Here is a 27,063-nt window from a genome sequence, read left to right on the forward strand (position 1 = left end):
AGCCTGGAATGACCTGACAGATGGTTGGAGTAAAACTGTAAAAACTGATGTGCTGTGTTATTTCCCTTTAGACGCTCTGTTTACTTATTATAATAAATGCATTAGACTTATTAAAGCCATGTTTTATTAGTGCTTTCTTGTTGACACAAAATAACGCCTGTGTACATCAATAGCGCAATCAGAGCAGAAACTTCTTCAGGTTTTGCAAACACGGCTTGTTGGGAAGCCAATTCCCTCCCACCAATAGGGCAGCCGGGTTAAACGCCAACTGCTACCGAGTGATGTGCCAGTTATCGTGGGACATAAAAGATTTTAACCACTCCAATGCCGGGCACATTCACCCCATTCCTGCCCAGGCCAATTTCCAGCTTTCAGTGCTGCCACATTCTGAATGGCAATTGCGCGGTCATGCAACACTGTACTCATATGAAATGTTAATAATTCTTTGAGACAGATAAGAGATTTCTTTTGTTTGTATTTTTATTTTTTGCTAACAAATGAAAAGTAAAAAAAAAAAAAAAAAAAATGTTTTTGTAGTTTCAGCTAAATCATTTTTCTTCTTCACTGATGTGCGCTGATGGGGCTGCACTGATGTGCAATGATGGGGCTGCACTGATGGGCCCTGATAGGCTGCACTGATGGGCACTGATAGGCTGCACTGATGGGCCCTGATAGGCTGCACTGATGGGCACTGATAGGCTGCACTGATGGCCACTGATAAGGCGGCATTGATGGCTACTGATATGTTGCACTAATGGGGCTGCACTAATGATAAGCGCCCTGATTATCAGTGTAAATGTCCCCTGTAACTGGAAAGCCAGTTAACGGCTTTTCTTTCCTCAGACACTGACAGCGCTGAGAAAAGGAAATGCTGATAACCAGCATTTGTTTACATGCGATCAGCTGTGTTTGGAAATGGCTGATAAGATGGCAAAGAGCCTACGTCACCTGTTCACCACCGATCTGCGCCCCCCCACCCCCCCCCCAGGGGCACGCATGTGAAGAAAGTCAAATGACGTCTAGCCTGGATTGTAAAGCCACTGCCCAGCCCATTCTGCTATAGGCCGGGCGGGAAGGTGTTAATCACCTGCGTCTTATATCTTAAGAGATCTATGAATTTTCCCTGACAATTTATACGCAGTTAGTCCCGGTTCACATTTCTGCGATGCGGGAACGCTGCGAATATGCAGTGTGTTCCCGCATCGCATCCGCACCCTTGGCAGTTCACACTGCCATATGCGGTAAACAGGGGGTGTCAATTAAATGTTAACGACACCCCCAGTTGAGATTGCATATCGCAGTGCGATCTGACAGTTCGCACAGAATCGGATCGCACTAGTGTGAATCACCATGTGATCCGATTTTATTGCGGTTAAAAAAAAGGGTCCTGTGCGTGTTTAGTGTGATTGCGGTGCAAATTCAGCCATACAAACCTTATGGCTGAAATTTGCACCACACAGACATCGCATGTAATTTAGGAGCAGTGCGCTATTTATCCCATCCTCTATATCATTTATGAATAAATTAAAGAGGATGGGTCCCAGGACAGATCCTTGGGGGACCCCACTTTCCACACCCGACCCATCTGAGTACTCCCCATTTATCATCACCCTTTGGAACCGCCCCCCCCCCCTGAAGCCAGCTTTTAATCCACATCTACAGGCCTTCCTTTATCTATATGCAGCTCACTTCTTCATAGAAGGTTAATAGATTGATCTGGAAAGAACGATTCTTCATGAATCCATGCTGATTACTAATAATGATACAATTTTTCATTACTAAAATCTTTTATATAGTCCCTTATCGTCCCCTCCAATAGCTTGTAGACTATTGATGTTAGGCTAATCGGCCTGTAGTTCTCAGAGATATATCTCGGCCCTTTTTTAAATATTGGCACTATGTTGGCTTTTTCTCCAATCAGCTGGTACCATTCAATAAACTGTCCATAAAAATTATGAGCAATGGTCTGGCTATCACTTGGCTGAGTTCCCTAAGGATACTAAAAAAAAAAGATAAAAATCACTGTGTCATCCCCTCAGCTGGAGATATAGAGGAGAGTATCCTATAAGGAACCAGATACCTTAAACTCTATCTAACGCACCATCGCCCCATACAGAGTGAAATCACTCCCATACACTTAATATAGGGAGTGGATGGTAGCGTGATCCATATACTGTATTTAAAGAGGACTAAAGGTCCACAAAGAAATATTCAGAGAGGATTAACCAGTCAATTATCAACAGCTTTATTAAAGTATATTTGGTAAAAATAGAACATGATCCTCTCTGAAGATTTTTTTGTGGGCCTTAGTCCTCCTTAAATATGAGTTCCTTATGGACCCTCGGGTGTAAGCTATCTGGTCCCGGTGACTTATTTATGTTAACTTTTTCAAGTCTATTTCTGATTCTGACTTCTGTTAGCTATGAGGGTGCTTTCTGTGACGTGTTATTAACATTAACATTACAGTGTAGGTTACTGTATCCCCCCGTTTTTCTTGTAAAGACTCAGGAGAAGAATTTATTCAAGACCTTCTCCTTCTCTCTGTTCTTTGCAGCCAAATTCCATTCCTCATCCTTTATGGAGCCAATATGTGCTGGCCTCACTTTCTTACTATTTATATACTTAAATCATTTCTTGGGTTTTTTTTTTTTTACTTTCCTCCATTATGTGCCTTTTGTGTTCTAGCCGCTCTTACATTTCTTATTGCATTCTTTGTAATGTTGGAATGCTGACCATGATCCCTCAGCCTTGTATTTTTTAAGACATTTTCTTTTGTTTTTATATGCATTTTTACATTGGAGTTTAGCCACCCAGGATTTGTTTTAGCTCTTTTAAATGTATTCCCTGTTGGAATGCACAGGCCAATGCCTTTATTTAGTATGCTCCTAAAACACTCCCATTTATCCTTTGTGTTCCATTTGTCCCATTTAATATTGTCTAGCAAAGAGCACAGTTTAGGGAAGTTGGCTCTTTTGAAATTCAGTGTCCTTGTATTACCCTTGTGTTTCCTATTTCTGTGATTTATGCTGAAACTAAGTGACCTGTGGTCACTGTTTCCTAAGTTGCCCCATATTTTTTTCATCCTCGATCAGGTCTGTATTGTTGGTGATCAGTAGGTTTAGTAACGCATTGTTCCTTGTTGGTGCATTCACCATCTGACCCATGAAATTGTCCTGCATGACATTTAGAAATGACGAGCGTGGTTCCTTCTGCCCAGTCTATATCTGGATAATTAAAATCCCATATTATAATGACATTTCCCATCCTTGCCGCCATTCCTAGCTGTAATAGGAGGTCTGCCTCCCCCTCCTCCCTCTGGTTAGGGGGCCTATAGCATACGCCTAGTATTGCTTTCCCCTTAGTTTCCTCCCTTTGAAGTTCTATCCATACGGATTCCACCTCCTCCCTAGCTCCATTAGTGATACCGTCCCCCACATTCACTTGCACATCATTCTTAATATACAGGCATACCTCTCCCCCTTTTTTACCCTCCCTATCTCTGCGATATAGGGAATAACCCTCAAAGGTTTCCAGCCAATCATGAGAGCTGTCAAACCAAGTCTCTGAAATTCCCACAAAATCGAAATCCTCCTTGTGCATAAGCCGCTCCAGTTCTCCCATTTTGTTAGCCAGACTTTTAGCATTGGTGTACAAGCCTTGTGCTTTTGAAAAACAACAGACTTGCTGTCTGGATCACCATATAAAAATAGATGAAGAAAGCTTGAAAAAGAAAACAAATGCAGCCATCGCATCTAAGAATTGGTAAGCTGCAATATAATACATTCTATTTGTACATATATAGCACAGTCAATGTATGCAGCACTTTACATATATATTGTGTATTCACATCTGTCCCTGCCCTCAAGGAGCTTAGAATGTAAGGTCCCTAACTCACATTCATATTTGAAAGGGCCAATTTATACAGCTGCCAACTAACCTACCAGCATGTCTTTGGAGTGTGGGAGAAAACTGTAGTATCTGGAGGAAACCCACCCAGGCACAGGGAGAACATGCAAACCCCAGGCAAGTAGTGCCATGGTTTGGATTTGAACCGATGACCCTAGTGCTACTAGCTAGAAGTGCTAACCACTTAGCCTCTGTGTTTTCTTTTGGGTGTAATACTGCTTTAAGTGCTCCTTCACACCAGCAGCCTTGGTCTGCATTGGGCAGCATTGCAATAAGGGCTATTTGCCTTATGTCCTATGGATTTGGTTCATATCAATGCATTTGCCTTGGTGGAAACTGAAGCCACATGACTGCGTTAGCCTGCTCTGAAAAAAAGTAGGACACCTTGCATTTTGTTTATCTTGTTACGGCGTGCTGTAATGTGTTTCAATGCATAAGAATTACATACAACTTGAACCCCCCCAAAAAAAGAAAAAAAAAGCACCAATGCATTCGGTCACCAGCACATGCATTATTTGCACATATTAACCCCTTTGCGCCTGCGGGTGGGGGTTTATTATCATGTGATCGCCATGATTAGCTGTCATGGTCGTCACATGACCCGATCACAAACAGTGACTGTGAACTTTCAGTTAGGCGCTGGTAACTGTGCTGGGAACGTGCAGGGTGCACGCTCTCGGCACAGCTGCATTTACCCCAAATTATGCAAATATGCAGCCACTTGTCGCCAAAGTCCACCTACCGAGAGGCCACATATTTCCGTGCGCAAAGGGGTTACTGCATTCTGTCCCATTGCAATGAGCCCCTAATGTCCTGTTGCCCAACCTGCAGCCCACATGTGGCACTTTGGTATATAATTAGTGACCCTTGGAGCAGTCTGTAGTGGGAACATTGATTAGGGTAATAGTATTGATCTCTCCCAGCCTCATGTAACATGCTCCCATCCAAAAACGTAGCATGTCCACAATCTCTGACCCTCATTTCTTCTATTAGGTCTGCCGGTTCTGACTGTCCTTTCCAGAAATATATACAGTATTATTGAACATTATGTGTGGCCCTTTGGTGATGTTAGGGGCCGCATTTGAGGCCCCCTTAAGCTCATAAGTTGTCAACCACTGCCCTAGAGTCACACCATCATAAGGTTTTGCAGCTCCGGTGAATGTATCTCACTGCTGGAGTCCCTGAAAGGTATAAGATGGTGTCACGTACCTGATCCGAAGCCGGAGTGCAGAGAGGGCTCCCCTTGCGGCTAGGTGCAGAGCACCCCTGGAAGTGGGACAGGGAGTGCTGTGCCCAAAGTAGCACGGGTTGCCAGTTGGAATGGCCAGAAGGAAGCTGAAGCCAAGAGTAGTATAGTCCAAGGCAGATCTGGAGCGCTTGGCAGGCCAGGCAGGTGTGCTACAGGAACAGACGTAAGCTGGGTAATCCACAGGATACTGGTAAAGCGAAGTCAGGAGCCAGGCCGGGTCAAACACTGGAGAAGGCAGAAGGGAGTCCGGGAACACGCCAAAAGGTCAGGAGCCAGAAGTTCAAGAGGAATCAAGGTCAAGCAGTCCGGGTCGGCAACAGAAAGTCCAGATCAATAAGCAAAGGAAAGGCACAGGGGAACACGGGAGGCTGACGATCATCCAGCAACTAGTTGTTGTGGCTGCTGGCTTTAGATAGGCCGTTTGGCGCCAAGCGCCATTACGCACGGCGTACGCGCGTGCGCATTGGCGCATGCACATTCCTGACTGCGCTTGCCCATGTTTGGGCGCGCATGCGCATTCGCGCCAATGCGCATATTCGCTGATTAGCCAGGATGTTGGTAGTTCCCTGACAGATGGCAGCAGTTTGGTTCAGCTAAGGGCTAATTTTCACTATGTGCGGTGACAGATGATTTACTGCAATGTAGAATGTCTGTCACCGCAGATTTACTGCAATGTAGAATGTCTGTCACCGCAGAGGCACACAGGAAACAATTGTTTCCCATATGTCCCATTCACACTGCAACGCACTGTGCTTAATCACACAGCAGTGTTCAGCAACACGGCGCATCTCACGGCTGTACATTGCTGTGAATGAAGTGTAAGTTTTGTACGCTTTAAATAAAGTTTGTACAAAACAAAAAAATGGAGGCGTGTGATGTACTGAAGCACACATTACACTTCCCCCTACCGCAGCCGGCATTGGAGATCGGAGGGGTGAATCCCACCAGAAACTCTCAGTTGCAGTGTGAAATCACCCTTATCCCTCGTTCACATTGACTGCGGATTTGAAATCGTGTGACTTCATCTGAAATCGCACAATTTCGAAGCCGCATGTTAGTGCAACTCTGGGTGCGATTTGGAAGACATCGTTAAGCATAGATACAGTATCTCACAAAAGTGGGTACACCCCTCACATTTTTGTATATATTATATTATATCTTTTCATGTGACAACACTAAAGAAATGACACTTTGCTACAATGTAAAGTAGTGAGTGTACAGCTTGTATAACAGTGTAAATTTGCTGTCCCCTCAAAATAACTCAACACACAGCCATTAATGTCTAAACCACTGACAACAAAAGTGAGTACACCCCTAAGTGAAATTGTCCAAATTGGGCCAAATTAGCCATTTTCCCTCCCCGGTGTCATGTGACTCGTTAGTGTTACAAGGTCTCAGGTGTGTTAAGTTTGGTGTTCTCACTCTCTCATACTGGTCACTGGAGGTTCAACATGGCACCTCATGGCAAAGAAGTCTCTGAGGATCTGAAAAAAGAATTGTTGCTCTACATAAAGATGGCCTAGGCTATAAGAAGATTGCCAAGACCCTGAAACTGAGCTGCAGCACGGTGCCCAAGACCATACAGCGGTTTAACAGGACAGGTTCTACTCAGAACAGGCCTCGCCATGGTCGACCAAAGGAGTTGAGTGCACGTGCCCAGCGTCATATCCAGAGGTTGTCTTTGGGAAATTGATGTATGAGTGCTGCCAGGATTGCTGCAGAGGTTGAAGGGGTGGGGGGTCAGCCTGTCAGTGCTCAGACCATGCGCTGTACACTGCATCAAATTGGTCTGCAATGCTGTTGTGGCATCAATGATGGCATCACTAGTGCGGGCACGCGGCTGTGACAATTTGCGGCTTCACAGCCGAGTGCGCACTGCGCATGCGAGCCCCGCTGTGCGTCTTTATTGGCCTGGCAATCTTCTAGGACCTGTGACGCGTCCCCAAAGATTGCAGGGAGAGAGGGGGAGAGGAGAACTTCAGCTCGGGCGCCACGGCTGAAGTGGGAGTGGGTAACTGCCAAAACTAGGTACCCGCTCCCTACCCCAAAAAAATGACATGCCAAATGTGGCATGTCAGACGGTTAGGACTAGGGATAGACCGATTATCGTCAAGGCCGAAATATATAGAGGGCCAATATGCACTTTCATTGCTATATCGGTATCGGCCCTGGAACTGGCCGATATTTTTGTGAAGTCATTCTGCCTTCTTAGGCTGCCTCCCTCGCCTTGGACAGCCTCGCCTGGAGTCGGGACTAGTCTCGCGGGAGTGTATCACAGCCATACACCCACCCACAGCAGCCCGGTGCCAGCCAGCCACCCACTTTCACAGGCCCTGTACCAGCCAGCCACAGGCATATGCACTGTACCAGCGAGCCAGCCAGCCACCCACAGGCCCTGTACCAGCCAGCCACAGGCACTGTAGCAGCCAGCCGCCCACATGCCCTGTACCAGCCAGCCACCCACAGCCCCTGTGGCAGCCATCCACCTACCACAGGGTGCCAGCCAGCCAGCCACCCACCACAGGGTGCCAGACAGCCAGCCCCCCACCACAGGATGCCAGACAGCCAGCCACCCACCACAGGGTGCCAGACAGCCAGCCACTCACCCACCACAGGGTGCCAGACAGCCAGCCATCTACCACAGGGTGCCAGCCACCCACACCACCACAGAGTGCCAGACAGCCAGTCACTCACCACATGGTGTCAGCCAGCCAACCACCCACCACAGGGTGCCAGCAAGCCAACCATTAAGCATTAAACAAAAATTAACATATTCAGTACCAGATTTGTGTCAAAAACTGTCTTTATTTTTCAAAACTTTAAATGTACAAAATATCGGCCCATATCGACAGATACCGATACGTTGTGACCAAAATATCGGTATCAGCCCTGAAAAAACCATATCGGTCTATTCCTAGTTAGGACTACTTAAATTGGAAGTTCCACTTTTGGGTGGAACGCCACTTTAACTGAAGTTATTTAACATACTATATATATATATATATATATATATATATATATATATATATATATATAAATCTTGTGTAGGCGTATGGGTCAGCCAGCAGGCCGAGGTATTATTAATCTGATCACGATGTGGTTTAATATAAAATTAATATTTAATGTTTTCTCATCTGTTGAAAAAAGAAAAAAAGATACATTTTTAATGTAGCCATTTCCTTGTGTATTGCTAACAGAATGTGATACTAAAGAGAAGAGGCCATAGGCTGCGCCCTTACTATACATTTATGTCATTTAGGCCCTGTGTTTATGTTTGTGACATGGTAAATATCTCTATACATCCAACATTCACTGACCTACATCTTCCAAAGTGAAACTTTGTGTCCTAATGTACATTTTCTTGTTTATACAACTCACGGTGACACCTCTGGTAACATAGTCTGTATGTGAGGAATGCGGCTGTCACCAACGCTACATATTCTATACCAGAAATATCAGGATGACAGCGGATAAGCATCGGGGACGGCTGGCGCTTTGTCACAGTACAAAGAAACACAGATGGAGTGTTTTAGGGAAAATAGCGGCCTATATGACCAGTGTTTTTGTTGTTTTTTATTACTTTTTCAGTTTTAACAGTGTGTTTTTTTTAAAGGGAACGTTTTACTTTTCATATATTGTATTATGTTTAGCACTTTTTAATTATATTTTCTTTTTTTTCTTTTTTTTTTGTATAAATCAAGTAAATATGAAATTCTACCTAGGACTAAATTACACTATACTACCAAAAGTATTGGGACGCCTGCCTTTACACGCACATGAACTTTAAAGGTATCCCAGTCTTAGTCCGTAGGGTTCAATATTGAGTTGGCCAACCCTTTGCAGCTATAACAGCATCAACTCTTCTGGCAAGGCAGCTCTGAACCTCCTGTTCTCGGGTCTTCTGTTGGTGCTGCTGCTTCTCCTCCTCTTCTTGGTGTGCCCCCATAACAAGCTGCTTGCCACGGAGGCACACCTGCTGGCTCTCTCCCAAGCCGCACTGCCTGCGTCTATAGACACAGACAGAGCGGCTTGGTCCCACCCCCAGCTCCCTCATCAAAGAATTTGACTGATAGTAGTGGCAGCCATTGGCTCCCATGCAGGGGAGGGCTGGCAGCCTTTGGCCTGGGGGTCAAGTCCAGTCAAGTGGCCCATTGAACCATCGAATCAGCTCACCATCCATGCCCACCTGGTTTTGGACTGACAGCTGTATACAGTGTCTGGCCCCTACATTAATCCAGCCCTGAGTGCGGCCTTTTTATCAGTTTTTACCACTTTCCAGAGTGGCCCGGGGGGCAATTGCCCCCCTGCCCCCCTTGCTAGTCCTCCCCTGCTCCCACGGCCTCAGCAAAGTCACTAAGAACAGAGAGAGCCGCTACATACGGACACAACACTGGATCAAGTGAGCATTCAGGTAAGTATAAGGGCGGGGGGCTGAGGGGGCATACTGCTACGTAAACATTTTTACCTTAATGCAGGGAATGCAATAAGGTAAAAGATGTTTAGGCTTTAGAACCGCTTTAACTCTGATCATTGGTTCCAATCCTACCATACTCCAACCAAAGCTAGGAATAATGTTTTGCCTTGTGTTGGACATTAAATACCTCAACAGTTTCCTATACTTCCTGGGGGCTCTATTGGTGAGATCCCTGTGGGTCTGCACACTTGTTGTGCCCATTATGAGGGAATCCCATTCATCCTGCTTGATGTTCTATTTATTTTATATTATGAATAATGTAACAAAGAAACTGGAACACACAAAGGTGGGTGGGGATACCCACAACTCCCAGATGGACAGTAGGAAACCCCCGGAATTATGGAAAGGATCTTCCCCTTGAAGTATCCAAGACATATGAGAAGCTAGAGGCTGCCTCAGCTTGCCGGGTTTCTAATAATAAATAATTAAATATTTATTTTGGTTGAACAGACCCTTTACCATTCAATCACATTTACTATAAAGGTCAGAAGTCATCTGCCTGCTTGGGACAACATAGAAGGTTTTAAGCCCTCTCGATTAGGAGAAGCAGCTTTGTCTTCTTTTCATGGATAGAAGTACCTGGAACTTTTCCTACCTATAGGTGTAATGATGACGGTGAACTGCATCTCTTCTCCCCTGCCAGTGATGTTGTTGTAGGCTCGGCATAGGTAATCTACAGTCTTTTGTCTGACTTTGTCGGAGAGGAGTTTGAAGTAGGGTCCGTAGTTGATGATTTCGGTGGAGTTGTTGCTCCTCTGGATCCAGGCGCAGGTGTTCGGTGGGTTGGAGTCAGCCGAGCAGTCAAACCGTACAGATTCTCCGATGTCAATGGTGAAGACCTCTCCAACTTTAAGTCCCTTGTCGGAAATCACTCTCAGACCATAGGGTCCATCTGTTAGCAAAGAAATATAATTTCTTAAATAAAAATGATGATGCAATACATTTTAAAATATATGTACATGGTTGAAAAAAAAAATTCTCCAGCCCTTTGTATACATACAGTTTTGTCTGCACCCCCACAAGTGCCTATTTACCTTCTCCAGTGGTGGCAGTCTTGTGTATTGTCTGCAGATCAACCTTTAAAAATCTACTGCCTCTGAACTATCGTCCTGTAAACTTTGATGAGGTGTACCCATATAGCAGAAGTAATGCCCCAATCAAGTCTTTGGGATGGTAATGGACTGCTGAGGGCAGCCCAACACTAGAAGCCACTGGGACTGCCACTAATAGGGATGATCGAACGGTTCGGGTCGACCATCGGTTCGACCCGAACATTGACTGTTCGAAATTCGGCCAAATTTCGAACTTTTTGCTGAAAAAGTTCGGAATTCGGCAACCAGCACCGACCAAAATGCAATGGGACAGGAACTGGGCTTTAATAGCCCGTGATTGGACCAGAACCATCAGTAAAAGCCAATTGAGGGGGCAGGAGGATGCTAGGAATGTGATTGGAGTGACTAGGGGGTTCAGAGGCCAATCAGTAGTGAATACGCCCCCCAGTATATAAGATAGCCCCGCCAAATCTCTAACATTGTAATACAGGGGCTGTGGAAGAGAGTGGAAGCAGTTCTGTTACTCCTGCTTCAAAGTGTCATTTATCAATTATTAGTGTGAGGAAAGGGATATCTAGTGTAGTTAGGGTACTATATTCCACTATAGTTAGATTTAATAATCTAGTTTCTGTAGGCAAAGTGTTAAGTGTCAGGGTGACCGTAGTGTAGTGTAGGGTGAACTGACTCTGACTGCTATGGCAGGGTGACCAAACCCTTCCCTGTCAGGGGGGACGCCATAGAAAGCCATAGAAAAAAGATTGTTTCTATTAGAATTGCAATAGAGCAGGATAGTGGCATCACTACTTTCACACCTGGGCGTTTTTGTAGCAGGCGTTTATTGGGCTTTTTTGTGGACGTGTTTGGAGGCAGGCATGACATCTGAACTTCTGTGTAGGGGTATATATACACACACGCATGTATGTATATATACACATACACATATATAGGTGTGAAAGTAGCAGAACCCTATTCCTGCGTTAATTAAATAATGAGCAGGCATAGGACTTCGCTCCTATCACACCTATATGTGTGTATGTGTATAAATACATATAAGTGTGTGTGTATATATACCCCTATACAGAAGTTCAGATGTTATGCCTGCCTCCAAAGACGCCCAAAAAATGCCCAAAAAAAACGCCTGCAACAACACACCTGGGCGTTTTTGTAGCAGGCGTTTTTTTGGGCATTTTTTTGGGTGTCTTTGGAGGCAGGCATAACATCAGAACTTCTGTGTAGGGGTATATACACACACACACATGTATGTATATATACACATACACACATATAGGTGTGAAAGTAGCAGAACCCTATTCCTGCGCTAATGAAATAATGAGCAGGCATAGGACTTCGCTCTTATCACACCTATATATGTGTATGTGTATATATACATACATGCGTGTGTATATGTACCCCTATACAGAAGTTCAGATGTCATGCCTGCCTCCAAAGACGCCCAAAAAATGCCCAAAAAAAAACGCCTGCAACAACACACCTGGGCGTTTTTGTAGCAGGCGTTTTTTTGGGCATTTTTTGGGCGTCTTTGGAGGCAGGCATAACATCAGAACTTCTGTGTAGGGGTATATATACACACACAGATGTATGTATATATACACATACACACATATAGGTGTGAAAGTAGCAGAACCCTATTCCTGCGCTAATGAAATAATGAGCAGGCATAGGACTTCGCTCCTATCACACCTATATATGTGTATGTGTATATATACATACATGTGTGTGTATATGTACCCCTATACAGAAGTTCAGATGTCATGCCTGCCTCCAAACACGTCCACAAAAAAGCCCTATAAACGCCTGCAACAAAAAGCCGGGTGTGAAAATAGCGAAGCCACTATCCTGCTCTACTGCAATTCTAATACAAACAAATTTTTTTTTCTGGTTCTGGACATGCTACAGAGCTGAAACTTCACAGTTACACTTTTTAGACCCCCCAGACACTAAATCCAAAGAAATCTCATTTTTTTTTTTCAATAATTTTTTCAATAATTGTCTCTCTATCAAAAATGACAATTTTTAAGAACTTTTTTTTTGTGTGATTAATAGTCCCTGGGGCATGACCCAGAACCCTAGGCACTTTTTAGGGGCATTTATTGGGTTTTAGGGCTTCAAAATGGTGTTTTTTGATTCCAGAAGTTCGGGTCCCATTGATTTCAATGGGGTTCTGAAATCCGGGCCGAACTTTCAGGAAATTCGGGTGTTCTGGTCGAACCAAACTTTTCAAAAGTTCGATCATCCCTAGCCACCAAATGTAAGTCAGCACTTCTGGGGGAAGAGAGTGTAATAAAACACAACTTCATGTAAAAAAGAGGGCTAGAGAAACAAGCTGGGAAATTGTCTGTTGGACATCAGGGAAGACCAAATTAAGCTTTTTTTTTGGACAATTTCATGCTCCCATCTTTGTGGTAACAGTTTGGGGATGGCCCCTTCCTGTTCCAACATGATTGCGCACCAATGCACAAAGGTCCATAAAGACATGGATGAGCGTGTTTGGGGTGGAGGAACTTCACTGGCCTGCACAGAGTCCTGACCTCAACCCGAGCCAGGCCTTCTCATCCTAAATCGGTGCTTGAGCTCACAAATGCACTTCTGGAAGGATGGTCAAACATTCCCATAGACACACTCCTAAACCTTGTGGACAGCCTTCTTAGAAGAGTTGAAGCTGTTATAGCTGCAAAGGGTGGGCCAACTCAATATTGAACCCTACGGACTAAGACTGGGATGCCATTAAAGTTCATGTGTGTGTAAAGGCAGGCGTCCCAATACTTATATAATACTTTATATTATATATATATATACTTTATATATTACATATATTACTTAATATAATACTTTATATTAATAAATTTTAGGGGAGATATATATCTATATATGTGTGTGTGTATAATAAAAAAAAATATTATTAAATTTATTTATACTATCTCTCTACATACGGTACATAGTCTACATATTGTATATACACACACATACACATCTTTTTAATTTTTTTCTTTCTTACTTTTATTATTTTTTAATCCGGCTGGAATTCACCTTTAAACATTTCCAACATAATAAGTGTGGGATATGACATACCGAAAAAAAAAAGAAGTTAGAATACATTTTTGAAAATTACGTGTTTTTTATTTTTCACAATTCTTTTCTTTTCTTTTTTATTTCATTTTTTTCTACATTCAGGTGTGTTTTTTTTTTTTTTTTTACTTAAATCTCCCTGGAGTTAGACTTTAACCACTTGCCGACCGCTGCACGACTATCTACGTCGGCGGTCAGTCCCTCACAGGCAAACTAACGTAGGGCTACGTTGCTTGCTTGTGAGGGTCTAGGGAGCGAGCGCGCACCCCCGGAGGCGCGCTCCCGCGTGGTCACGGACCCCCCCGCGCGTGTGACCAGTGGACTCGATGTCCGCCGGCCACTCGGCGATCGGCGGGGGAGAGGGAGAATGTCAGGCAGCTTGTGTAAACAAGCTGCCTGTCATTCTCCTCGCTGCAAAGACACTGATCACATGGATCTACTATGTAGATCCGTTGATCAGTGTCCTTACAGCTGAAGCCACAGCCAATCACAGTAGAAAGCACGCCCCTAGGGACACACACAGCCCCTCCCTCCCAAATAAAGTTAACCCCTTCACTACCAGTGTATTTTTACAGTAACAGTGCATATATATAGCACTGATTACTGTAGAAATGTCACTGGTAACCCCAAAAGTGTCAAAAATGTCAGTCAAGGGTCCGATCTGTCCGCCGCAATGTCGCAGTACCGCAAAAAAATCGCAGATCGCCGCCATTACGCGTTAAAAAAAAAAACAACAAAAATGACAAAAATCTTTCCCTTTGTTAGTAAACGCGATAACTTTTGCGCAAACCAATCAAAATACGCTTTTTGCGATTTTTTTTACCAAACATAGGTAGCATAAAACAAATTGGCCGAAAATGTTAAAAAATTTTGATTTTTACATTTTTTTTTGGGGGAATTTCATTTAAAAAAATGTGAAAAATATTGTTATTTTTGCAAAATTGACGCTCTTTTTTTGTTTATAGCGCGTGATCAAAAAATCGCACAGGTGATCAAATACCACCAAAAGAAAGCTCTGTTTGTGGGAAAAAAAGGACGCCAAATTCGTTTAGGTACAGCGTCGCACGACCGCGCAATTGTCCGTTAAAGTCACGCAGTGCCGAATCGCAAAATACCCCCTGGTCGGAATGGGGGTAAAATCTTCCGGGGCTTAAGTGGTTAAACATTTCCAACAAGACAAGTGTGGGATATGATATACAGTAAAAAAAAAAAAAAAAAAAAAAAAAAGCTAGAATACATTTTTGCAAATATTTAAAGACTTAGAAAAAGCAGTTTTTAGAAAACATAAGAGGAAAATGATGGGAAATAAGTTGAGAAATGAATTTGGGTGAGGAAATAACAAGTTCTCATGTTCACTTATTGCAGAAATATTGACATGGAACGCATCACTTTTCATTTTCTCCCTTTCCCCACACCAGATAAGCTCTGTAAAGACATGAACACATTGGCTGGCTTACTGCTGTTTACCAAGCAGGCTTGTGAAATGATAAATCACCTGTCTGGCTGGGACTTTAGTGCAAGGAGCACGTCGCCGATTGGCTGCGCCACCCGCATGCTCCCGCCCCTTCTATTACTGAGCAGATGGCAGAGGTACTTAGTGCGAGGGACCTTTTTATCATCGCACACCCCCGCAGTCTCAGCATATGGTACACGAGAACCCTCAGAGAGAGCGCCGAGATATAGCAAACATGTTATTGACGAAATATAGATGGAAAGTTGCCGCTGCCAAGAACTCCGCTGTCATATTCCGAACCGGAGAGGTGCGAATGATGGTTAACCCTCTCATTGCCTTGGAGAAGGCTTTACCCTAAGGGCCCATTTAGATCAATGCGTTTGCGTAGACGTGTATTTATTTTTGCAGCATTAGGCATTAACAAGCCTTGGCGGTGAACCCTATCCACTCCAAATTCTAAAATGCATCAAAAAATACATTATGCATAATGGATTTTTTTTATGCGTTTTTAAATTTAGCATATGGGGTGGATAGGGTTCACCGCCAAGGCTTGTTAATTCATATTGCCAATGCATCAAAGCGAATGTCACGTGTGTTTGATGCACTGCCATTGACTTCTATGAGCATCCCAACGCACCAAATATAGAGGGAAAAAAAAAAACGGACATGGAAATAGATAATATTCTTATTATTGGTAAGTTGCAAACATTCATTTTAGCACAATCCATGCGTTAAAGTGGTAAACTTCTGACATGAAAAATGAACAAAGCATATCCTATTATAGTATTTACCAGCCACAAGTCAATACACCTAGTGTGATTTATGTCTGCAGCCTGGTTCCTCTGCTATCTGTACGAGACCTTTCTGACAGATTGTGCCAACTCTAGGAGATGGAGGGACTCCAGCACACAAAAAATGATTTGCATGTTTCCGTATGAGACTGTGTAGAGGAGGGTGTGCCCATTCCCTCCACTCAGGTCTCAGATTACACTCAGCTTCCTGCTCTATGCTGTACAAAACATGTGTCAAACACAAGGCCCGGAGGGGCCGAGTCTGGCCTGCCAGGCCATTTCATGCAGCCCTCACACCTCTCCTGCAGCTACGACACCCCCCTTAACTCCACCCCCACCTTGTCTCAGCAGTCGGCAGCAAAGAGGATGACAGAACAAAGTCCCTCTGTCTCCCTTTCCTCCTCATTTGCCCCTCATTTTGGTCTGAGCTACAGTATATCAGAGCTATCTATATACCAGTGCTAAACCTTTCATCCAATTTCTAAATAGTGCATGCCTAGATTTCCAAAGCCAGTATAAAGGTACAAAAAAAGTACTTTATTGAATATTTAACTAATATTTTTTTGTATAATTCTCCCTTAACCACTTAAGCCCCGGAAGATTTTACCCCCTTCCTGACCAGGGGGTATTTTGCGATTCGGCACTGTGTGACTTTAACAGACAATTGCGCGGTCGTGCAATGCTGTACCCAAATGAAATTGACGTCCTTTTTTTCCCCACAAACAGAGCTTTCTTTTGGTGGTATTTGATCACCTGTGCGATTTTTTGATCATGCGCTATAAACAAAAAAAGAGCGACAATTTTGCAAAAATAACAATATTTTTCACATTTTTTTATATGAAATTCCCCCAAAAAAAAGTAAAAATCAAAATTTTTTAACATTTTAGGCCAATTTTTTTTCTGCTACATATGTTTGGTAAAAAAAATCCCAATAAGTGTATTTTGATTGGTTTGTGCAAAAGTTATTGCGTTTACTAACTAAGGGAAAGATTTTTGTCATTTTTATATATTTTTTTTTTTAACAAGTAATGGCGGGGATCTGCGATTTTTTTGTGGGACTGCGACATTGCGGCGGACAGATCGGACCCTTGACTGACATTTTTGACACTTTTGGGGGTACCAGTGACATTACTACAGTAATCAGTGCTATACATATGCACTGTTACTGTAAAAATGACACTGGCAGGGAAGGGGTTAACTTTATTGGAGAAGGAGGGGTTAAGTGTGTCCCTAGGGGCGTGTTTCTTACTGTGCAGCGATGAGGCTTTTCATGTAACAGCAGAGACATACGATCCTACATAGCAGGACCATATGATCTCTGCTGTTAGACAAGAAAGAATGACAGGCGGCTTTGTTTACATTAGCCGCCTGCCTTTCTCCCTTTGTAACTGACTATCGCGAGTGACCGGCGGACATCAGGTCCGCCGGTCACACGCGCGGGGATCCCAGTGAGGTAGCGGGGGCGGGAGCTCGCCTCTGGCGGCGCGCGCTCGCTCCCTATTGGCTCGCAGGCGAGTGACGTACGGGTACGGCACTTTGCCTGCACAGGGCTGACCGCCGCAGTATATGTACTTGCGGCGGTCAGCAAGCGGTTAAGGGGGCATGGCAGGGGGTGTGTCCTATGCCTACATATTTTTGCTTTTAGATGTCCCTTGTTCCCATCTAGAAAAGTTGTGAGATTTACACACCTCTGTCACACAGCACATCCCTGTCTAATAAGGGAGTTGAGCTGATCCTTCTGTGCTGCAGTTTCACTTTCAGTTCACCTCCCCCACCCTAACCCTTTGGACAGTGAAAGGAAAGGTCAGCAAACTGATGAGCTCCTCTGTCGCTCTGCTCTCTCAGCCTATCAGCATGCTCCTTGGTCTGCACCACACCAATATTAATTTTGGGGAAGTAAAATGCAGAGGGGTGCAGCATTTTGTGGCACCAGTAAGGCCAGTTGCAGGAAAAAAAGTGCTTGTAATAAAGTGGTTATAAAGCCTTGCCTTGTTTCCTTTAAAATAATAAACACATCATACTTACCTGATCTGTGCAATGGTTTTGAACAGAGCAGCCTCCATCCTCCTCTTATCAGGTCCTCTTTGTGGGTCAAGCTGCTTACTCTGGGGGCACTTGTGCGTGCTCATTACCGAGCCACCCCTGTGTGTCTATGGCAGTGCCGGGACAAGGTCATCCAGCGCCCAGGGCAAAGATGCCAAACTTTGCCCCCCTTCCCTTAGAGTTAGGGTCAAGGGGTCCCCATCCCCGCAATAAACCATTGCGCCCAGGCCCCTCCTGCCCACCCCTTGTCCCAGCCCTGGTCTATGGGACTATGTGGCTCAGTCACACCCCCCCCCCCCCCCCCACCCCGCTCAATCCTCTCTGGCTATGGTTGATTGCAGCCGGAGCCAATGGCAGGTCAAACAGCTTGCTCTGGGGGCACTTGTGTGTGCTTGCTTCTGAGCTGCCCCTGTGTGTCTATGGGACTATGTGCAGAGATGTATAGTAACTAAGTAGAACTACTTCACTACTGTACTTAAGTACCGAAAGGCGGTATCTGTACTTTCCTGGAGTAGAATTTTTTTCTCCTACTTCCACTTTTACTTCACTACATTTTTTCAATGATTTCAATACTTCTACTCCGATATATTTTTTTGTGCTGCATAGTTACTCGTTACAATTATAAAAATGACCACTGCCAGAACAGTAGATGGCAGGTTTCATGAAGCTCAAAACATGTGTATTATCAGCGCATACGAAAATAAATGCTACTGTATGTATAAATAAAAGCTGCATTTGAAATAATAAAAAACAATATGATGTTCAAACTTTTGACTTCTTTCTTTAATAACTACATAGCACAGTACTTGTACTTTTACTTTCAGTACTTGAGTAGCAAAATTTTTAAAAAAACTACTTGCAATACTTAAGTACAAAAAACGTTGAATACTTTAGTACTTCTACTCAAGTCACTTTTTGATCGAGCGCTTCCACTTCTACTCAAGTCACTTTTTGATCGAGCACTTGTACTTTTACTCAAGTATGGGTTTCGAGTACTTTATACAACTTTGACTATGTGTCTCGGTCCCTCACCCCAGTCTCTCTTCACTGGCTGTGATTGAGGGCATCAGGAGCCAATGGCTCCCCCTGCTATGTCTCAGTCAATCAGGAGAGAGAGTCCCTTGGGAGCTTCAGCTCTCATGCACATCGCTGGATCGAGAGGGGACTGAAGTAGGTTTTAGAAGGAGCTGTGGGGGGAAGCTGCACCCTGAAGGTTTTTTACCTTCAATGCATGAAGGTAAAAAAAATCCTCAGCCTTTACAAACACTTGAAAGTTTATCAGTTCACTAAAAGCCCAGCAGGAAGGCAGCCGACCGGAAACACTTACAGAGTGCAACAGCGATGTGTAGCAGAGCATGTCTCAGATGAGCTGACACCATCTGAGATGAGGTGCGAAATGTGGCCTGGCCGGTCTGTGCCCAAATAGGAAGGTGTCCAGGAAGGATGGCATGTGCCTCTCCTTATACTACTCATCTCCCTCTCCCTTCTGCTAATTACTGTCCCTGTCAGACGGGTGACTTGTCCCTACACTACCTACATGCAAAATGTTCACCAAGCCTGGGAGCCAGGGCCTTAAATAGGTTCTGCCTGACCCAAGATGGCTGCCAGAGTCACATGGGGCGGCATCATCCAATCAGATAACTTCCCCAGTGACCCAGGAAACCATAGAGGAACCATGTTCCTCTTGACTTCCTCTCCAACTGCAATGCCGCTGTGGCCAAGCACCACCTACAGTGGGGAAAATAGAATGCACCTCCCTACATGCACACATCCATTTTAATGCATTGCCATGCGTGCGGTAATTTGCAACAATATGAATAGGCGCCAAAGCTAAACTCCAGGCAAACTGCTACCTATATGGGAGTTCTTTTACCTGATTCATATTTCTGTGTATATAGTTCTGAGATTTACACAGCTCTGCCACACGACACAGCCCTGTTTAGCAGAGAATGTGGACTGGTTTTTCATCTCACTGTCACTTTGCTCTCTTCACCTATCAGCATGTTCCTTGGACTGCACCAAAAGTAACTGTTTCTCTCTCTCATTCTCAGAGCCTCTGCTGTACAGGGGACTACAAGAAGCTGTTACCAGGTCAAATCTGGCTGCTTGCACTACTTTTGTTTTGAAGCAAAATACTAATAATGGATTTAATAAGTTAATAATTAATAAAATAAATCATGTAATAATGATTACAGAGCTGCATTCATTTGTGTCTTTTCTATCTTACCCAGAAGCTGGCAAATGGCCATAAACTCCCAGAGGGGTAATTACTGCAAAGTTGGGACAGGACCCAGAGAAGAACATATGGCCCAGCAAGGCTATCTCCGCTGTGCATGCCTCCCCAGGCACAGGTGGATGGTGAGCCTTTTCCTACAGGTTCTCCTTTCCCGCTAAGCCTGCTATGTGTTTATAATTAGTAAAATGGAAAAGCAGAATGTGCTAATTAGAGCAGGATATGAAGAGCTTATATACACTGCCAGGATACCAGGGAGGATTTGGCTACACTTTATTAGGATTTTACATTTCCTCTGAAATATTAGGGAAAATCTGGATAACTTGGGGAAATTTTATACCTTTTAAAAAAATGCATTAAAATCACTAGGAAAAGTTAAGCCCAAAAAGAGAAATGTAACTTCTAATCTTCAAACATGTATGCAATGGACAAATACAGTAAACACCACCTTAGAAAACTGACTTATCAGTGGCGGCTGGTGCTCCATGGGCCCGGGGGGTTGGCAGACAGACCACACCACACCCTCCCCCCTACCACACCAGCTCCAGCCAGCACACCTAACCGCACACCTAAACCCAGTCGTCGGCTCACTCACCCTGGGAAGGCAGCGGCAGTGGTGGCTTTCCCCTCAGTCTCCTCCCTGGTCTTCCCCTGCGTCTCCTCCCCTTTGGCCAATAGCATGGCCTCTCCTTTCGGCCAATCGGGAAATGGGTGTCAGGACCCACTTCCTGATTGGCCAGGAGGAGAATCAGTGTGGCAATAGCGAAAATTCATTCGCTATTGTCACACAACTGGGTGGGCTCAGGGCGCAGTGCTCTGCGCCCCGAGCCCACCCTTATTTGAAGCCTATTAGAGCCTCTGGCTCTAATCACGTGCTTAAAAAAAAAAAAACATTGGAATCCATGCGTCCAGCACCCTGCATGTAGATTAGGGGGCTGGACGCATGGGTGGGGGGGGGGGGGGGGCGGCGCCCCTGCGTCCCCAATGGATGGGCCGCCACTGGGACTTCAAAACATTTTTTGAAAAATATGGCCGTCATGTTTATCTTCACCCACCCTAGGCCCATCTACGTTCCTCTATATTGTCTAGTCTGCCCCATTAATCAAGGTTTACATGGACCAACATTTTGACTTAATGTATATTGTTGAGAATACACCTGTCCATGAGTTTCTATTATATATGAATTCTAATGCTTGTTATGTTTATTGTTATACACTAATCAGCGATAGCTTTAGGACCACCTATCTAATATTGAGTAGGTCCCCCTTTTACCACCAAAACAACCCCAACCCATCTAGGCATGGACTCCACTAGACCTCTGAAGGTATGCTGTGGTATCTGGCACCAAGCCATCAGTAGTAGATCCTGTATGTTCTGTAAGTAGTGAGGTGGAAGCAGGGCTGTCCTATTGAATGGGCACACCTGGGTACTGGTGCATGTGGTGGGGGGGGGGGTCTATGATCAGGGCCAGAAAAATTGCTGCGTTGGGTGAGTGCACTGGTGTTTGGCCACCCGGGCCACTCTTCTTTGACAGGAGTAGCTGCAATATCACTTCTGTCAGAAGGAGCAGCAGCTGGCTTCTGCTGGAGAGAGAATTTGGCTTTCTCCTCCCTCCAGCAGGGGGCAGAAGAGACGGACACTGAGACTGAGACCTTACCTCAGTCTCAGCAGGAGAGAGGAAGGACGAGTGGCCTTCAATGCAGGGGGTAACAGCATTTGTGATCTGTGAGTACAAGGGGGGCACAACTCTGGGGCACTGTGATGGGGGACACCTGATGTTTGGGGACATTGTGATTTGGGACATCTGATGTATGGGGAAACTGTGATAGGGGAATTTGATGTATGGGGACACCTGATGTATATGGGCACTGTAATAGGGGAACATGATGCAAGGGGGTACTGATGCAGACTGGTAGGGGGCCCAGTGCATTACTATGCCCTGGGGCCCATGATGCTATTAGGATGACACTGGGTGGAAGGATTTGTTATGTTTTGGGACTATTGTGTTTTAAATCCTCAGACATTTTGGATGATAACAGCAAATGCATGGCCACTATGGATTTTAAAGGTGAATTCCAGGTATGGATATTTTTACAAAGTTACACTGGTCCAGCTTGGATTGATGTAACAATGTATATACCATACCTATAGGATCCCCCTACAAGCAGGAAATCCCTGTACTATGCCAGCTACTCCAATCATCTCCACTGGTTTCCAGGTTCCTTCCTGAACAGCTGCCCTTCTTTATTATGAACACATGAGATCGTCCATTCAGAGATTGCATTGCATTTTCTCAATGAATGCAAAGCATTGTCTAATTGGCAAGGCCTGTGCTAGACTATATTGCGCCCTAGGCAAGACCAGCTACTTACAACCCCCCCACCCCCCCCAAAAAAATAAAGGCTCCGAATGCAGCCTGTACAGGGATGCTTTCTCACCTCCTTGCCAATTCTAGCTCCATGTACAGACTGACTAGCAAACTGCTGGGAGGTAGTGATGTTGCACGCAGCACGGCTTGAGCGGCACCTCATTAGCTGGATACCTTCTTCAGGGATTGGCTGAAGTTTGCAGGAGATGGCTTTGTCTCCTGCAGACCAGCCAACAGAAATTTTGGGACCCCTTACACAGCTTTAGGCCTGGGCCCCCCTATATCAGAGGATACCCCTTTCATTAGGGTCCTTAAAGTCGTCCCCCCCTTACATCAGGGTCCCAAGAGTCCCTTTTCCTTAAATAAAGGTCCTCAGAACCCCCCTCCAACTTACATCAGGGTCTACCAGACTTAACCCTTACAATAGCGGCCCCACTTTCATTAGGATCCCCAAAGTCTTCCCTTACTTTAGAATGCCAAAGTCCACTCATACATCAGGGTCCCCAGAGCCCCTCCCCCTTACATCAGGGTCCCCTGAGTCCCCCTGGCCGTGGCTGCGCTCTAGGCAGCAGTGCGCCTTAGACGGCTGCCTAGTTTGCCTAGTGGTAGCCCCGGCCCTGCTGATTGGATGAGGTGGAGAGGCGGGGTAGTGACATTATGCTCTCCACCTCCTCCAGTAAGAGAAGACTTTGCATACAAAAAAGATCATTGAAGATAGGTTTAGTTTTAAGGTTGAACTACAGGCCATATATCTTCTAAACACTCATGTGATTATGCTCCAAACCCTCGTACTATCACTCCATCTCTAGGTGCATTTGCACTTTGGTAAGTGATCTTTACGGTTCCACCTCCAGCTCTTCGCAGCTACTTCCCACTGTGCTCATTATCTCCCGTTCATTGATGGCCAAAATAAAGGGGAGAATACTCACAGCGCACCCTGTAATATATTTAAAAGACTTTTATTGAATAAAATATACACTCACATATACTGTACGCTCACATAAAGACAGAATGTAAAGAGCAGTGTTCCAACCAAAAACATGGAGATCCTCACCACACTTCTGGTTTGTGCATGGCTGGGAGTGACGTCATCGCCTCCGCCCGACGTGTTGCGTCGCTAATCATGTGATTTTTTCAGGGATACCCTGAAGAAGTGAGCAAGCATTGCAGCAAGAAGTGGAGTGATAGCACAGGGGATTGGAGCATAATCACTTGAGTATTTTTGAAGATATGTGTCACCTAATGAACACTTTTAGTGTTTGAACAGTGGAGGCAGTGCTCCAACCAAAAACATGGAGATCCTCACCACACTTCTGGTTTGCGCATGACCGGCAGTGGCATCACCGGCTTCGCCCGATTCATTGCGTCACTAATCACATGACTTCTTCAGAGATACCTTGAGGAAGTGAACAGGCATTGCACCTAGACGTGGAGTGATAGCACAGGGGATTTCAGCACAATTACTTGAGTGTTTATGAAGATATGAGGCACCCAATGAGCACTTGCATTGTTTGAACAGTGGAGGCAGTGTTTCAACCAAATACATGGAGGTCCTCACCACACTTCTGGTTTGCACATGCCTGGGAGTGACGTCATCGGCTCCGCCCAATGCATTGCGTCACTAATGTAACTTCTTCAGAGATACCCTGAAGAAGTGAAAAGGCATTGCACCTAGAAGTGGAGTGATAGCATGGGGGATTGCAGCACAATCGCTTGAGTGTTTATGAAAGATATGTGGCACCTAATGAACACTTTTATAGGTTAAACAGTGGAAGCATTGACACATGAACACCAACTGAAGGACTCACTTTTAGCATATAAATATACATTGTATATTCAATATATTTTATTTTATTTAGTTTGATTTAGTTCAGCAGAAATTGGTTTAGCATTGCACTGTAGTGTATGAGTAACTGTAATTCAGGAGTTTAGTGTTTAACACAATTAGGCCCATGTTTTAATCACTGGCTTAAATTAAAGGAACAGCACACCATTTGTCAATTTTCAAATGTGTATCTTGTACCATATGTGGCAAATGAAAGTCATTTTAGTTTAATCTTCAATGAGGTACCACAAACTTGAACTGGCTAAAGCTTTTTTTTCCCAGCAGTTTTAAAAAAAAGTTAAAAATCCATTTACATTTTTGCTTGATAATGTGTGTTGAATTAGGGCAACCAATAATTGACTGCCAATGCATACAAAATCTGCCAACATTGGACATGCACCATTTTTGGCAACTCAACACAGCACAGTTCATTGCCATATATAGCAGTAGGTTGCTGCATGCTGTAACACTGGTGTGTTGCCTTGCCTTTAAAAATGGCCCCATGACGCAGCAACACAGGTAACCTGCATTGCCATTTATTGGGGTAACTCAATTGTGTAAATGGGCCCTAATAGTTTTGTACACCTGGAGTATTTGGGGAATGGTAGAGAGAGGTCATTCCAATTACCTTCCTGAAAACATCTATGCTGGTCTGGGCAAAAACTATCAATCTGTCTATTGATACTCACAATAGATGGTTGGAGTGATCACGTCACTCTCCACTTCACTGACGAAATTCCTGGCCAAGCAGCTGTAGTTGCCGATGTCGCCCTTTGTGACGGAAACGATGGTGAACGTGGCATTATTTGGTGAGAAAATGTACCCAGATCTGTCCTGGAGGGGGCTGCCATTTTTAAGCCACTCATACATCACTCGCGTCCCCTTTATGACGGAACATTTAAAGGTGATGTTTCCCACATGTTCCACAGCTCCGTACGATGGCTCCGTCTGCACAATAGGCTTCGACACCGGAACTAAAACAGAAACCGAAAGTTAGAAACCATCTCACTTTGTCAGGTTGAAAGAGTTCAAATTACTTATCTGGACGGAAGACTAAAAAGACTGCCCTGATAAAAAGGAGGAGCTTCTTCAATGAAATGATAGACCCACCCTCAATGAATGAGATTGGTTGATTGAAAAGTGGTGGGGCAACTGATGTCACAAATTTTTTGCTTCATGACAAATATGGTAAAATGTCAAATTTTCGTAAATGAACAATCTTAAACAATTTGGCCTCTAAGTACATAAAAAATCATACGGATCATGTATCACGTATTAATGATAATGTATTATATGTATCAAATGTATCATGTACATGGTTTCTAAATGGATGCGTTTCTAAATGCACAGAATATGAAAAGATATTAACACTTAAAGTAATAACATCAGAAAATGTTGATCCAATTAATGGGTTTAGGGTGGGGGGCCCCAAACTACAGCCCGTGGGCCATAGCTCCAAACTGTCCCTGATTTGGAACAAAGTCCCTCTGTCCCTCTTTCCTCCACATTTGTCCCTCATTGGTCTGATCTATATATAGTAGTTGTATATAAAATACACTTTTTATCTTTCAAAAAGTGTTTCTCAGTGCTAAACCTTTCATCCAATTTCTAAATTGCTGAATTTGTAAATTTCAAAAGCCAATATAAAGGAATAGTAGTGGTAAAGGCACTTGTGGGTTTAACTAATCATTTTTTGTTTTTTGTACAATTCCACTTTAAGGGGGGCGTGGCAGGGGGTGTGTCCTATGCCTACATACTTTTGCTAATAGATGTCCCTCGTTCCCATCTCAGATAGTTGGGAGGTGTGCCGTGGGCCATATGCTGCAAGATTTTATTTGGCCCCCAGCGGGAGTCAGTGGTGTATTCTCAATGTGCACTGATTAAGGATGAGGCTCAGCAGAGGCTGCCTATAGTCTCCTCATCTGAAGTAAGACGGGACTCTGATGGGGAACCTGATGTAAGAGGGGACTCTGATGGGGAACCTGATGTAAGCAGGGATTCTGATAAGCGAACCCAATGAAAGGATAGACTCTGATTGGGAATCTGATGTAAAGGAAGACTCTGATAAGGAAACATTATGTAAGGGGGAACTCTGATGGTGACACTGATGTAAGGTGGGGCTCTGATGGGGAACCTGATGTAAAGGGGCCCTCTGATGTGGTACCTGATGTAAGGGGCTGGGACTCTGATGGGGAACATGATGTAAGGGGGGACCCTGATGGGGAACCCGATGTAAGCACGAATTTTGATAAGGGAACCTAATGTAAGGGTAGACTCTGATAAGGGAACCTGATATAAGTGGGAACTCTGATGGAGACCCTGATCTAAGGTGGAACTTTAATGGAGACCCTGATGTAAGGGGGAACTCTGATGGAGACCCTGATGTAAGGGGAACTCTGATGGAGACCCTGATGTAAGGGGAACTCTGATGGAGACCCTGATGTAAGGGGGAACTCTGATGGAGACCCTGATGTAAGGGGAACTCTGATGGAGACCCTGATGTAAGGGGAACTCTGATGGAGACCCTGATGTAAGGGGAACTCTGATGGAGACCCTGATGTAAGGGGGAACTCTGATGGAGA

The 27,063-nt window shown here is 44.5% G+C and overlaps 1 protein-coding gene across 1 annotated transcript in view; it reads right to left on the reverse strand.

The window, feature by feature from the left end:
- Positions 1-27,063, reverse strand: part of HEPACAM2 (HEPACAM family member 2) — a gene marked incomplete at its 3' end in the record, with an annotated part of 163,726 nt that overhangs the window by 34,696 nt on the left and 101,967 nt on the right. Inside the window, exons 3-4 of the mRNA XM_082257810.1 lie at positions 25,171-25,455; positions 10,225-10,521 (exon numbers count right to left, since the gene is read on the reverse strand). Coding sequence (XP_082113936.1) covers positions 10,225-10,521; positions 25,171-25,455 — 582 coding nt within the window. The remainder of the gene's footprint in view (positions 1-10,224; positions 10,522-25,170; positions 25,456-27,063) is intronic.

This window comes from Pelophylax lessonae (genome assembly GCF_965119305.1).
Source record: "Pelophylax lessonae genome assembly, chromosome: 5".
Taxonomy (NCBI): domain Eukaryota; kingdom Metazoa; phylum Chordata; class Amphibia; order Anura; family Ranidae; genus Pelophylax; species Pelophylax lessonae.